General features: G+C 39.2%; 1 protein-coding gene across 1 annotated transcript; it reads right to left on the bottom strand.

Moving 5' to 3' along the window:
- Positions 1-901: 901 nt before the first annotated feature.
- swi5 (SWI5 homologous recombination repair protein) lies at positions 902-7,903 on the bottom strand. The gene is made up of 5 exons (XM_054613008.1): positions 7,741-7,903; positions 6,951-6,999; positions 6,757-6,860; positions 6,390-6,484; positions 902-1,481 (listed from the first exon to the last, which is right to left on the bottom strand). Exons 1-5 carry the CDS (start codon positions 7,836-7,838, stop codon positions 1,417-1,419), a joined length of 411 nt encoding a protein of 136 aa, XP_054468983.1. The 5' UTR covers positions 7,839-7,903; the 3' UTR covers positions 902-1,416.
- Positions 7,904-13,304: the final 5,401 nt, after the last annotated feature.

The raw sequence follows: 13,304 nt of genomic DNA, 5'->3' as shown, positions 1-13,304 counted from the left end.
TCATCCATTTTCAAATAGTTGACTGCATCTTTAACAAAAGCAAAGGCTTAACGTTTATCATCTGGTTTCAACTGATACACATTGAACTATAGGTCAGTGTTGTAAACTGTATTTACAACACTGACCTCAGTTTGTGAGATGGTAAATGAGCAATTAAAAAAATCAGGATAAGAAAAATAGGATGAGCTTTGACCTGCAAATGAGAGACAAAAGAGCACACACACTTCTTTCAACATTCACTCTCCCAATTTCACGTGAAGAAACAGACGGTCATTGACACAGCCAAGCAGAGCATCATCAGGGTTCTTCTGCCATCAGTCAGAGAAGACACACTATCAGTGCTCCTCAGACAGATAAGGGCACGCCCAGTATATTACGCTGCTAGTCTGGGTTTTTCTGTTCAGTATACTGAAAATTTCAGTGCAAGCACAGCAGCACTGTGGAGTTTGTTTGTTTTTTTAAATACAGGAAGCAAAAACCCAACCCTTTCTTTTTAGCTAAACTTCAGATAGTACAGTGGAGACAGACAGGAAATTGAAATCAAGTGTGACAGTTACCTAATATCCATTTCCCCTCCAGTAGAATTGTTGGTGTTGATATACATGACCTTAAGGGGGCTATTAGCAAACTAATGTCATATTTTGGATTGAATTTAGCAGACGTGTGAAACGTGTAAAAGTGGAGTCAATCAAAATAAACTAAATGTATCAATTTCAGTATTTCCGTTCAATGCATTTACTTAATGGTTGGAGGAATGATTGTCAAATATTTTCAGGTTGTTGTGATACCTTCTGACAGTTTGTACCATAACTATTTCATTCAACAAAATGAATGCTATAACTATAAAGCATCTACCTCAATTTCCATAGTCGACAATAAGGTGACAATGCAATTGGTAACATAAAGTCCCTGGTGGTCTGAATGCCTTATTTATTACACGCTGTTCTCAGTTTACAAAGAATTATGTACCAAGAGCTAGTGCAATTTATTTTACACATTAAGTTAACAATCCAGCATTCCCTCTTTAGTAAATAAAAAAACGTCAGAAAAGCAATAAACAAGCACGCAGCCATCATCCAAACCCCATCTACATAAGCTGAAATGTCAAAACAGAACAAAGCCTTAATTAAATGGTTTGAGTAGTTGGCCTCTTAAATATCATGTCTGCATGCAGCGCCAGCATCATTCTCCTCCTATTATGCAAATCTCACTCGGTAAAGAGGTGAAAACAAAATCACCAAGAAAATGGGCGAACCGGTGTCTGAGAGAGCAGGTGGAGGTCAACACAGTTCCTCTGAGTCACATTTTAAGTCCAAATCAATCCTCCCATCTCAAGGTTCTTTGGCCTTTTCTCATCAAGCCACTCTCTCCTTGGTCTGAGGAACCATTCTCCCCACTGTGAGTTCATAGTTTTTTTCAGTCATCCAGTTCCAGACCAAAGTGGCTGTAGAGATCTCGTGTGGTGGTCCCTCTCACAGCAGCTGCAAGACAGAGCAAAATAGGGGTCAGGCCCCTTCAGTGGAATATGGGGTCAACTCCCTCTAGTGTACTTTTCAAAACACTCCTCAAAACACTGAACAAGGATCACAGTACCAAACGCTTTAAATACAAGGCTTGTACTTGGTGAGAAGACTTTATGTAGTAGCTTTAAAATGCTAGACAACAATAACCAATCTCCATTTTAATTTCTAATATATAAAAAGGGTTTGTTTTTTTCTCACCTATTAACCCAGCTAAAGCATAATTTACTACACATCTTAAAAAATGAGCCCCACTAGCGAGAGTTATGCCTCTTGTACATCATGTAAAAGAGGCATAACTACAGCATGCTAATGTGATGTACTGCTAGGATGTTATTGGAGAAGAGGCAGAAACTATTATTTTCTCTTGCTCAGCCCTAAAGTGATGCAACTGTTTGTCCTTAGCTTTATGTAAATCATATTCATTTGGTGGGTGTGCACATGCAGTGCTGTTGGAATAAGGAGGTTTGAAGGCCTGGAGCTACTGAGAGGTTCATTGTTTGATGTTCCATCAATCATCTTTTCAACTTATTGTAAGTCGCTTATTGTAAGTCGCTTTGGATAAAAGCGTCTGCTAAATGACTGTAATGTAATGTAATGTAATCTTTGGGCCTGTAGGGGCAACACTCAAGGCTTCACTGGGTTACAGTACTGAAGTGTTTCCGTTCAAAATTCTACTTTTTCTGTCTATTTTCTTTCATTGACATTTCACAAGATTTTATTTTTGAAAGTGAACACCTTATCCACAAAATCTACATTCTACATTTATATATATTTTATATATAACATGAAAGACAATGGCAAATTATCATAAACTCATAACTCCTGGATTCATTAAATAGCTCTAAACGTCTGAAAATGTGTACATTTTTAAGATTTGTTGTGAGATGTGACAATGGCTTTAATGCCTGAGAGACAGACAGATGGACAGGGTGAGAGACAAAGGACAGTTGTCTTTGGAGGGCACTGCAGGGCATCTCCTCTTGCCTCCTCTCTCGCTCTTTAGACTGCCCATCTCCTCCCTCTCAGAATTGAATAACTCAGAATAACAGCATACAACAGCAAGTGTTTAGTGTAGACTCTTTGTGAAAGTGTGTGTGTGTGTGTGTGTGTGTGTGTGTGTGTGTGTGTGTGTTGTGTGTGTGTTTGAGAGAAAAAGCAGGATGGGGGGGAAATAGAGGATGATAGCAAGTGTTTGTATTTGTGAATGTATGCCTGTCTGCACGACAGACAGAGATGGTAATTGTGTGTGTATGTGTGTGTGATGTGAAAGACTGCCATTGTGACAGAGGGGAAACGCCACCTCCATTCACTAAGAGGTCATTATCATCCTGACCCTCCTCTGTACTGTACTGACCAAGAATTTAAAGAGATAGCAAGCTTTGAATTCACAATATTGATTTAAAACCAGATGGCCCAGTTTTTCTTAACAGATGAGCGCAGACGTGGGGAAAAAGTGACATTAAAGCATTTGAGGAATATATGACTGATCTGTGTTTTACCTGTGTACATATGCCACAAAGATCAGTGGACTAAATAAATCCAGATTATATTTGACACCACACAAACAAGCATTTGCATGTAAAAGTAGGTAAAAAGTCATGTTTGTTATGATACACGCACAGACCATAATGTGACTTGGCTATGATTCACCAAAACCTTCCTTAACAAGAGTAGAGTGTGTGAACTCCACACTTACTCACCCTTATGCAGTTGCAACACATGCACACAAATATATTTTAAAGACACAGACGCTGGTGCTATTGACATGAAATTTTCACCAGATGTCGGTAACAACCCAAGTAATCCATACATACAAAGAAAACCAAACAAATAAATTCAGAAATGAAGTTATGTGTAATAAAACGGAATGACACAGGGAAAAAGTATTGAACACATGAAGAAAAGGAGGTGCAAAAAGGCATGGAAAGCCAAGACACCAGCTGAAATCTCAGCTGGTGTCTAAAGTAATTAGAAAGCAATCCTGCCCCTTGTCAGTGCAAATTAATATCAGCTGGTTCAGTCCCAACTGATGGCCTATAAAAAGGTGTCTCATTACCATGGTGTCACACAAGAAACATCTCATGATGGGTAAAAGCAAAGAGCTCGCTCAAGACCGTCGCAACCTTGTCGTTGCAAAACATACTGATGGCATTGGTTACAGACGGATTTCTAAACTTCTGAATGTTCCAGTGAGCACTGTTGGGGCAATAATCCGAAAGTGGAAAGAACATAATTTCACCATAAACCGGCCACGACCAAGTGCTCCTCGCAAGATTTCTGACAGAGGAGTGAAAATAGTTGTCCAAGAGCCAAGGACCACTTGTGGAGAGCTTCAGAAAGACCTGGAATTAGCAGGTACAATTGTCTCAAAGAAAACAATAAGTAATGCACTCAACCGCCATGGCCTGTATGCACGCTCACCACACAAGACTCCATTGCTGAAGAAAAAGCATGTTGAAGTTCGTTTAAAGTTTGCTGCACGACATTTAGACAAGCCTGTGAAATACTGGGAGAATATAGTCTGGTCAGATGAGACCAAAATTGAACTCTTTGGATGCCATAATACACACCATGTTTGGAGGCCAAATGGCACTGTACATCACCCCAAAAACACCATACCAACAGGGAAGTTTGGAGGTGGGAACATCATGGTGTGGGGCTGTTTTTCAGCATACAGCACTGGCAAACTTCATATAATTGAAGGAAGGATGAATGGAAAAATGTACCGAGACATTCTTGATAAAAAAATCTGCTGCCATCTACCAGGACGATGAAGATGAAACGAGGGTGGACATTTCAGCAAGACAATGATCCCAAACACACAGCCAAGGAAAGAAAATAAAGCTGCTAGAATGGCCCAGCCAATCACCTGACTTGAATCCAATAGAAAATCTATGGAAAGAACTGAAGATCAGAGTTCATAGAAGAGGCCCACGGAACCTTCAAGATTTGAAGACTGTTTGTGTGGAGGAATGGGCCAAAATCACACCTGAGCAATGCATGCGACTAGTTTCTCCATACAGGAGGCGTCTTGAAGCTGTCATTACCAACAAAGGCTTTTGTACCAAGTATTAAATACATTTCAGTAAGCGTGTTCAATACTTTTTCCCTGTGTCATTCCATTCTATTACACATAACTTAATTTCTGAACTTATTTGTTTGGTTTTCTTTGTATGTATGGATTACTTGGGTTGTTACCGACATCTGGGGAACATTTCATGTCAATAGCACCTTTAGAAATATATTTACTGAGAGAAATGGTGACGTGTTCAATACTTATTTTACCCGCTGTACTTAAACAATGTCATAGGAATTATAATCTCTCTCAGGAAAGAATCAGTGATTTGAGTAAGGTGTTTATTAAAACTAGCACCAAAACTATTGCAATTTCAACAATATTAATATTTATGTCATCTGACAACAGTGCTTTTCAATATAAGCCAATCTATTAAAGTACACAGAACATGAAAGAACTGTCAGTGGCTTTGGGAGAGGCAACCGATGACATTTTCCAATTGAGTTTTAATCCAATGAAGGTTTCATAGGCAGGCCAATGGAATCTTAATGTCAACATAATCACCGTTGTGGGATTAAATACTGTCCGAAGTTAGAACTGGCTCTGGCTTTTGATTAAGGTCTCAGAGAGAAACAAAGACACTGCTCTGTTGCCCTCTGGTGGCTGGCTGTACAACAACTTGGCTACACGTTCCCTACAAGCTATAGCTGTAATATCTTATCAGATAATAGCGTATTCTAATGTTCCTTTGATGATGTACTTTTAAATAACTTGAATGTAAATTGTATTACACATAAAAGATGGACATGGCTGCATGTCAGGTCTTAGGAGTACACTCCCATTCATTTTCTCCACAGATATAATTCTAAGCTATAATATTCATTGGTGTGTACCCATCAAAATACCATGAGGTATTACGACTGTGACAACAACAACAACAACAACAACTGTACATGACCATGTGGTAAACATGATATTGTCTTTGTTCACTATTTACATTCAACTCAGGAATTTAAAGACATTTTAAGGGTGTGATGATACAGTTTGTTTTCTTTGGTCCAAATCTCACCAGAAAAAAAACAAACATATTGTTGGATGTCTCATCCAGTCTGTTCAGTGTTCATCATGTATGTATGATGTATCATTAATGAGCCAAGAGGTTTAAAAAAAATTTGTCAACTCATTCAACAGACAGTTTCGGTTAGCTGTCATCTCACAACACAAATTTTTTTTCAGTGTGGAGAGTCTGCAAAGAAATAGTTGAAAATGTCTCACACGATCATAACTGCAACTGGACTTAATCTATTATTGAAACAAAAAGGCCCACTGCTAGGAGGGGGTGGAGAGGATGAATCCTATACATGGCTGCTACATTCAGCAGACAAGTTGGGTATTATGTGTATACTGTGGGTGGTTCATGTTGCTGTCATACCATATATTTTTCATACCTCAGTTCACTTGGAAGAAAAATTTGACCAATTCCTACACTTCCCATGTGACCGTGCATCAGAAATAGGATGTCATTGTGCTGATTTGATCAAAAGTACTGAGCTAAGGGAGTGAAAGCTCACAATGGGGTTAAATGGATGAAGCCATAAAGGATCAGCATGAAAGTTATAGCAAAAGCTACCAATAAGTATTATTTATTATTATTTATAATCACTGTCCAGAATCCATTTTTGAATTAGTGACTTGTTTCACCGTTTGTCTGGAAGTGTAATGTATCTGACCCACAAAGTCAAATTTAACCATTTATAAATGTTATCTTGGGCTTCTAAATTCTACTGTTTTGCATGTTTTTATATGGTACTAAAATTTAATTCAAATGTCTATACAAGCATTTCTCTTACCAATACGGCCCAGGAGTGACTGTCCAATGTCTTTGATGTCATTGTATTCATGCAGCATATCAATATGATGCTCCAACTCCTCTACTCTGCATCCCCTGGAGAAACACAAACAAGTAATGTCCATTTGCTCATACACAGGTGCGCGCAAAGAACTAATAAAAACTTCATATCAGATTAACAAAACTGTGCGCAAGCTAGAAGAGCAAACATGGGACACATGCATACTAGGTAATTCACACTTTTGATTCCCTGCCCCCTAACACTAAACTGAATAATCAACACTACATGCTTAACCTTTAGCATACCATTGAAGTTTGACCTCAAAGATTGAAATACATGAAGAAAAAAACCCTGCAGCTGTACTCACTCAACCTCCAGCTGTGCTATCTCTGCGTCCAGCTGCTCTCTTCTTCTCTCCAGCTCTGCTACCTCCTCTGCAGGGCTAACTTTAGCACTCTCTGGGACTTGAAGCTGTCAGGTGCAAAACAGACAACCATGCTTCTGATATGCAGATGTAGGTATGTGTGTGTGTATTACAGACAGAGAGGGGGGGTTACTTACAGGTGATTTGAAGTTGGAGTGTACTCGCTTAAACTTAGAGGATGGAGTTCTAGGGAGAGAGTGGAGGGAACTATTGTTAAAGATAGGGTATGTTAAACTTGATGAGAAAATGTATAAAGAATAACATTTCTTTGAAGTCTTACATGTTCAATCGGGATTCATTAACTCTAGAAAAGTCATTTCTAATAGACAATTATAGCAACAAAAGCAGTATCATCTGTGTGTACATGCAAAGACAACAACAACAACAACAACAGGTTTAAAGCAAGAGTGCCAACCTCCCACATCACTGAGCGATTTCCCAACATGTTACACACAAACACATTTGACAAACACATTGAATTCTAACCCATGTAAACATACAATTGTGATTTAAAGCCAAGTCTTCATCATTTTCCTCGCTATGGCTTAATAATGATAATTATCAAACCAAGGATTTCTCAGATGGTATCAGATGACCATTGCTAGGAATTATCACATGATTTGCTTTTACAGTAGTAATGAGTTACCCAATTAACTCATTGCACTTGACAAGCCAAAATATTTTACAAATAAATCAAAAAGGCATTTTAAAGAACTTGAATAAGATTTAATGAACAACAAAGAAACAAAAAAGTGGATCAGAAACAGAACAGAACAGAAAAAGGCATCACAGAGACACAGGAAGACGATGAAACAATTAAAAAGTGAATCAGCAATGCCTGACAATAGTGTCATGTCCCTTGCTATCAGCTAACGTTGGCTAGCTTTAGTATTAATGTCCACTGTTAATGCAAGAAGCTAACATTACCTTTTCACTGCTCCATTCTTCAAATCTTTCCCCTCCGGTGTCGAAATTAGACACTTGCTGTTACTATAGTGCGGTTCAGCAGACTGCTCAGTGTTCATACTGTCTTAATTATAAGAGTAAGGGATGTGTATTAGGAGCAGCAAATAAACACCGAGAAAAGTAGGAAGTTCGCAATTCGCGGCTGATGGTAAACAGACTCACGATTGGTTCTTAAAACCAGGAGGCGGGACTTCCATACATACCTCTTCTCGCGAGAGTTTGGGGAGACTTTACATTATCTGCATTTTAAACCGATATAAACACAAGTTCGTTCCTTCTGACACTCCTCAAAATATTAAACACTGACACATTTTAGTTGTATGCATATTAATCAGCACTCAAGCTAAATGTAAACGTTAGTTATGTCTGCAAAGCACCTGTAGCACCATTTCAGTGGAGTTTAATTAAACATTGATGTAAGGAAATATCCATCTTCAAGCTCAACCTAAGCGGGTTTTTCTATCTAAATATTACAACCAGAGTCAAATCATGTGTTTGGCTGGGATGTGTCAACCACGCCACTATCCTTATCAGACCACCAGATGGCGTCAAAGTACAATTCAAGTTGACTCATATTTCTGCATAACATCTCTCTGTTGATTTCCCTCACAACATACATGTTCTCCCCTTCTCTCTCTCTCTGTCTGATACGACCCACTCCCTTGGTGACTAAGAAAACAATGATAAAATCGGAGGCATATATTCATGTGAACGTCTAAACTGCTACTCTGAAATGCCCACCAACAAAGGTGCCACTCAGACTGATTCAAAGCCACCAGCGGTCTAAATCTGAATCGGTGGTGGATTAACAAAAGCAAAAGGTCATGTTCAATCCACAAACACTGATGCACACACACACTTTTCCATCACATATTGGGGCCAGCACAGTTCATGGGGAAAGTACCACAGGAAGAGCAACACAGCAACAGATTTAGATCTTAAAACACACAGAAAGGGACAGCGATACAGGGCTCATAGAGACAAGTAGAGCCAAAATGTGTATCCAGGGGAGTTGGTGTTGTGGGTGAGGAGGACATCAAATTGAGTCCATTCTGTGTTGTGTCCTCATGATGCATTGCTTATTTATTAGTTGTTATACAGAGACAGAGAGGGTCTGGAATGAAAAATTCAGACAGGAGGCATGGCCTTTTCTTCTTTTAGAAATCACAAGGTTACACACACTGGGCGGTAATGGCTCCTGCATGCAGCCATGTGTGTGTGTGACGGAGAGAGGGAGAGATTTGTGGAGGATGTCTATTTCTCCACAACTCTGACACAGCAATATGCATCCCTGTGTGTGTGTGTGTGTGTGTGTGTGTGTGTGTGTGTGTGTGTGTGTGTGTGTGTGTGTGTGTGTGTTACATTTTCTGAATGGCTGCTTTACATCTCAGGGTTTTATTAATTACGCACACAGTCATATGCTTCATTTGTTAGACATGACAGGGACATTTTTGTTGCAGCAAATGTTACATCTGCTGTTATTGTTAATGTGAACAAGTGTGTGTGTGTGATATATTGGTGGTACTTTGTACTTTAGTCTGAGGAAAAAGCTCCTTCCTAATGTGCTACCAACCTCTCAAAGCTTGGACTCACTGCCCGTATTTATTTTAGGCAGTAATGTCCATATTGGTGGAAAGAGTGGTCCCAGGAACGCCAAGATAAAGGACTTAAGTACTGGCAAGGGATGTTCTGTATGTCCTCATTATGCTCAAGAACACTGCTGTGTGTTTTATATAAACATAATTAGAAGTAGTCAAGTGTGCAGGTGGATGGGTGAATTATTTGTTGACAGTTTGACTTGTCATAGAAGGGAAAGAAGGTGTTTCTAATAACATTAATTATGGCTCTTTTCTATTCAAGTGTCCCAGTAAGTCATAACAGTGTGACAGTGAGACAGCATGTACCGTACCAGAACCCTGAATGTGAAGCACCTAAAGGGAATCCAGCCATCATTAATTATGTTTTTGGGGGTTTCTTACTGTGACATGTCAAAATGTCTTTTGTGGAAAAAGGAATTGTGTTTAGAGCAGCTCAGTCTCCATTGAAATCATGTTTGTATTCAGATTTTTTTTTTTAAATCTTAACTTTAGGTCCATTTTGTAGCTTTTTCTGAGAAAACTCCAACCATTGCGGATGCCTGTTAGATGGGATTTGCTTGTCTGGAAAATAAGTAAGTTGACATTGAGGTGAGGTTTGCCTTTGGTTTTATGTTTCCAAGGTGAAGAACGAGCTTTCATGCTCATCACAGGTCACAATATCACATGCTCATGAAAGGCCTAATCCAATTTCAAGGACCTTTCGATAGTGTGCCTAAAATCCACCCAGAAATAATCTTTAAAAAGCAGTTAGCAACCATTATTTTTTCCATACAGATGTCTTTAAACTTCAAGGAAATCAATTTATTTTCACAATCTGAAAAACATAAAAAGCTTACATAGTGAAGCAGAATTTAAAAGGAGTGCACGAGAGGTGAAAGAGGAAGGAAAATATGTGCACGAGAGGAGCAAGGAAAGGGAATGAGAAAAAGGAACAGGGGAAGAAGTAGGAGGCGTTGCCTTGTAATATTGGTTGGAGAGCCTCATATCTACTGTGTTCATAATTCATGGAGGGCCAGCCTATCCTCTGTACTGCTTCTAGATTCCACTGCTGGAGAATTATGACCAGGAACCGTAAAATAGACACACACACACACACACACACACACACACACACACACACACACACACACACACACACACACACACACACACACACACACACACACACACACACACACACACACACACACACACACACACACTAAGCATGTTGTACTAGAGAGTTAGAGAGAGCACACAGTGGACATACAGGGTGAGAGAGAGTGGGCACACTGCTGCAGGATGAGGGGTATATGAGGAGGATGATTCAAAGCATGTCATAAAACATCGATACACCTCTAAAGGCCCGAGCTATACGAGCTCTGCTTACACTGGAGGCGATTATGCCTCTAAATAATTCACAAAGCCTGCACAAGAGCTTATTCACACAAATACAACACAAACTTTTACGCAAACAAATACAGAAATAGATACAAAACGCACACCTCCATGTAAAAATGTATAGTCCTGCTGTGCACCAGACCAGAACAGACATCAATTACATTCTGGAGGGTTGGCTGGAGTAAATTTAGAGGGAAAGATTGGTGCTTATATTATCTTTTCGGACGCATCCAGAGCCTTGGTGAAGGACTCCTTGATAGATTGTTAGGCTGTTTTAGTTACGAGGCAGGCTCTTGCTGAGCTGGACACTGTCAGCCGTGATGGAAGGATGCCGCCACAAACCTCCAACCTCACTTTCACAGCAACATCTCAATCAAAACAGTATTGATTCCCACATCAGGTGTTTGTGGCTGAATGTTACAGATGCCTTTACTTTTGGACAGAGCAGTATAATAAAGCAGTTGTCTCTGAGCCAGGCTACTGTGTATGCCAAACGCGTTCGAGACCTCACTCTGAGATTGGATGTTATCGGACAAGTAGCATCATTTCATCTAAATTATGGGGACTGTATAGAGAATAAATAAATAAATTTCCAGCCATTTTAACCTTCCTAGTGGAACACTAGTGTGACAGTAATTCCCTGTTACAGTGCAATTCATGTAGAAATAAATGAGAGTTTGATGTAGCTACATCAAAGAGACGCCATCATAATCTGAAAGGTTTTTTCATATGCGATGCAGTGCTGTTGTATTATTGCCATCACAAAATGGCTATTCATGTCTCTGCCAGGGAGGCCTCGGTTTGATATCAGCTCCTATACGCCTCCATCTGTCTGCGTGTTCTGTGGTATGTGCTATTTCTCATTCATTAGCTCTGACTCATCCTTCTAATAACTACCTCCATTTCCTCTCAGAAAGAGTTTTCAGTTGTTTTCCTATTGAATGATTAGGCTGCTTCCCTCTCTGACTCACTCAGTTTATTGTCAGAATAAAGCTTCCCATTTTCGTCTTTTAGCCGGATGACTTTTCATTGTGGCTATCATCTCCTCGCCTCTGACTGTCAGGTTGGTTTATCATCACACTTAGGCGTGCCATTCTTGTTTCTTAGCCCTCCCATTCAAATATGTTTGCCGTCACGCTGCTCACCTCGTCACCTCAGGGCTGACTGGATCTGTGTGCAAACAAACCCTAATCGTTACAGTATCTTATGTTTGAGCTTTAACATAAAATCTAAAACAGATTTCTCTCTGAGACATATTTACATCTGTATGCCTCCAGAGAAAACATCTGTTGGCTGCCGCTAGGAAATAACAGTAATTTTCCCTATATGAGTTGAGATGATGAACAGATGTTGGCTTATTAGCTTCATCAATAAAAAATAGCCAACATATGTGACAAGCAAAACATAGGTCTGCTCCAACAGTGTCTTCTTCAGACTTAAACATATATTTTATTCCCCAGCTTTTAGTCAGCTTTAAAGTGTGTAGTTAACAGCCAAAATTCTTATTTTAGATCAGTATTATAATTGAACCCTTTTAATATTAATATTGATACCTTCTTATCTTATTCTGTTTTTATTATAATATCTTCTTACCTTATATGTTTCTGTCAAGTATGATTTGTCTACCAAGAGATATCAAAACAAAGCTGCTTTGATCAGGAAACCTAATGCTCAAAATGCCACTTTCATTCCTGTGGTCTATACAAAAAAGTGAATCTTGTATTTTCTTGCAGGATTCTCTGCATGGCTCTGCTGTTTGTGGAACGGTGCAATCTGATATTTACCCTGCGTTTAGCAGATCATTTAAGAAAATAATCCAAGATGATGCACCATGCTTATGGTTGAGTCCCTGCAGAGATATGGTCCTGTGGAGCCCTGCTCAGGCACATTCTCATTACAGTAAACTTCCATTGATAAACCTACAAATCAAGAGGCACTTCATATAAAACTACACAATGCAAACATCCTTTTAAATGGGTAAGTTACCCGAATTGAACGAATGACTTCCCCTTGGCTTGTCATTCACAAACCTTTGCGTATGAGTATGATCCACAAGAAAAGAGTAATCATCATTTAGTTTTGGTGAAATAAACAGCAACCACAAAACAGATCAGAAGGATTTTCACACCATTTTATTAGCAACAATGTGTCTGTTAGTTATATATTAGAAACAAGGACAGAAACATGTCTGCTGAACTGTACTGAGTCTGAAAAACCAGCTGGATCATAAAATAAAGCAGGTAATTAAAATACTGTAGGGAAAAAGCAACACTGCATCTGAATATACACTTGTAATAATATTAATAGTCATAATAAATTTCTCTAAGAATTCTTTATGGCACAAAATTTCCTGTGCAACTGTCACATCTGTTTAAAAGTAAAAGCAAAGCATTGAGAACTGTGTGTGTGTGTGTGTGTGTGTGTGTGTGTGTGTGTGTGTGTGTGTGTGTGTGTGTGTGTATGACTCATGTTGTGGGTACATAAATCTGTTTATACAGTCACATTGTGGGGACTCACCTTCCCTTTGGGGACCAAATTAATCTCCCC

The sequence above is a fragment of the Anoplopoma fimbria genome, chromosome 14 (assembly GCF_027596085.1).
Source record: "Anoplopoma fimbria isolate UVic2021 breed Golden Eagle Sablefish chromosome 14, Afim_UVic_2022, whole genome shotgun sequence".
Classification (NCBI taxonomy): Eukaryota; Metazoa; Chordata; class Actinopteri; order Perciformes; family Anoplopomatidae; genus Anoplopoma; species Anoplopoma fimbria.
The sequence above is the reverse complement of the archived record's forward strand: the minus strand, read 5'-3'. Positions and strand labels throughout refer to the sequence as shown.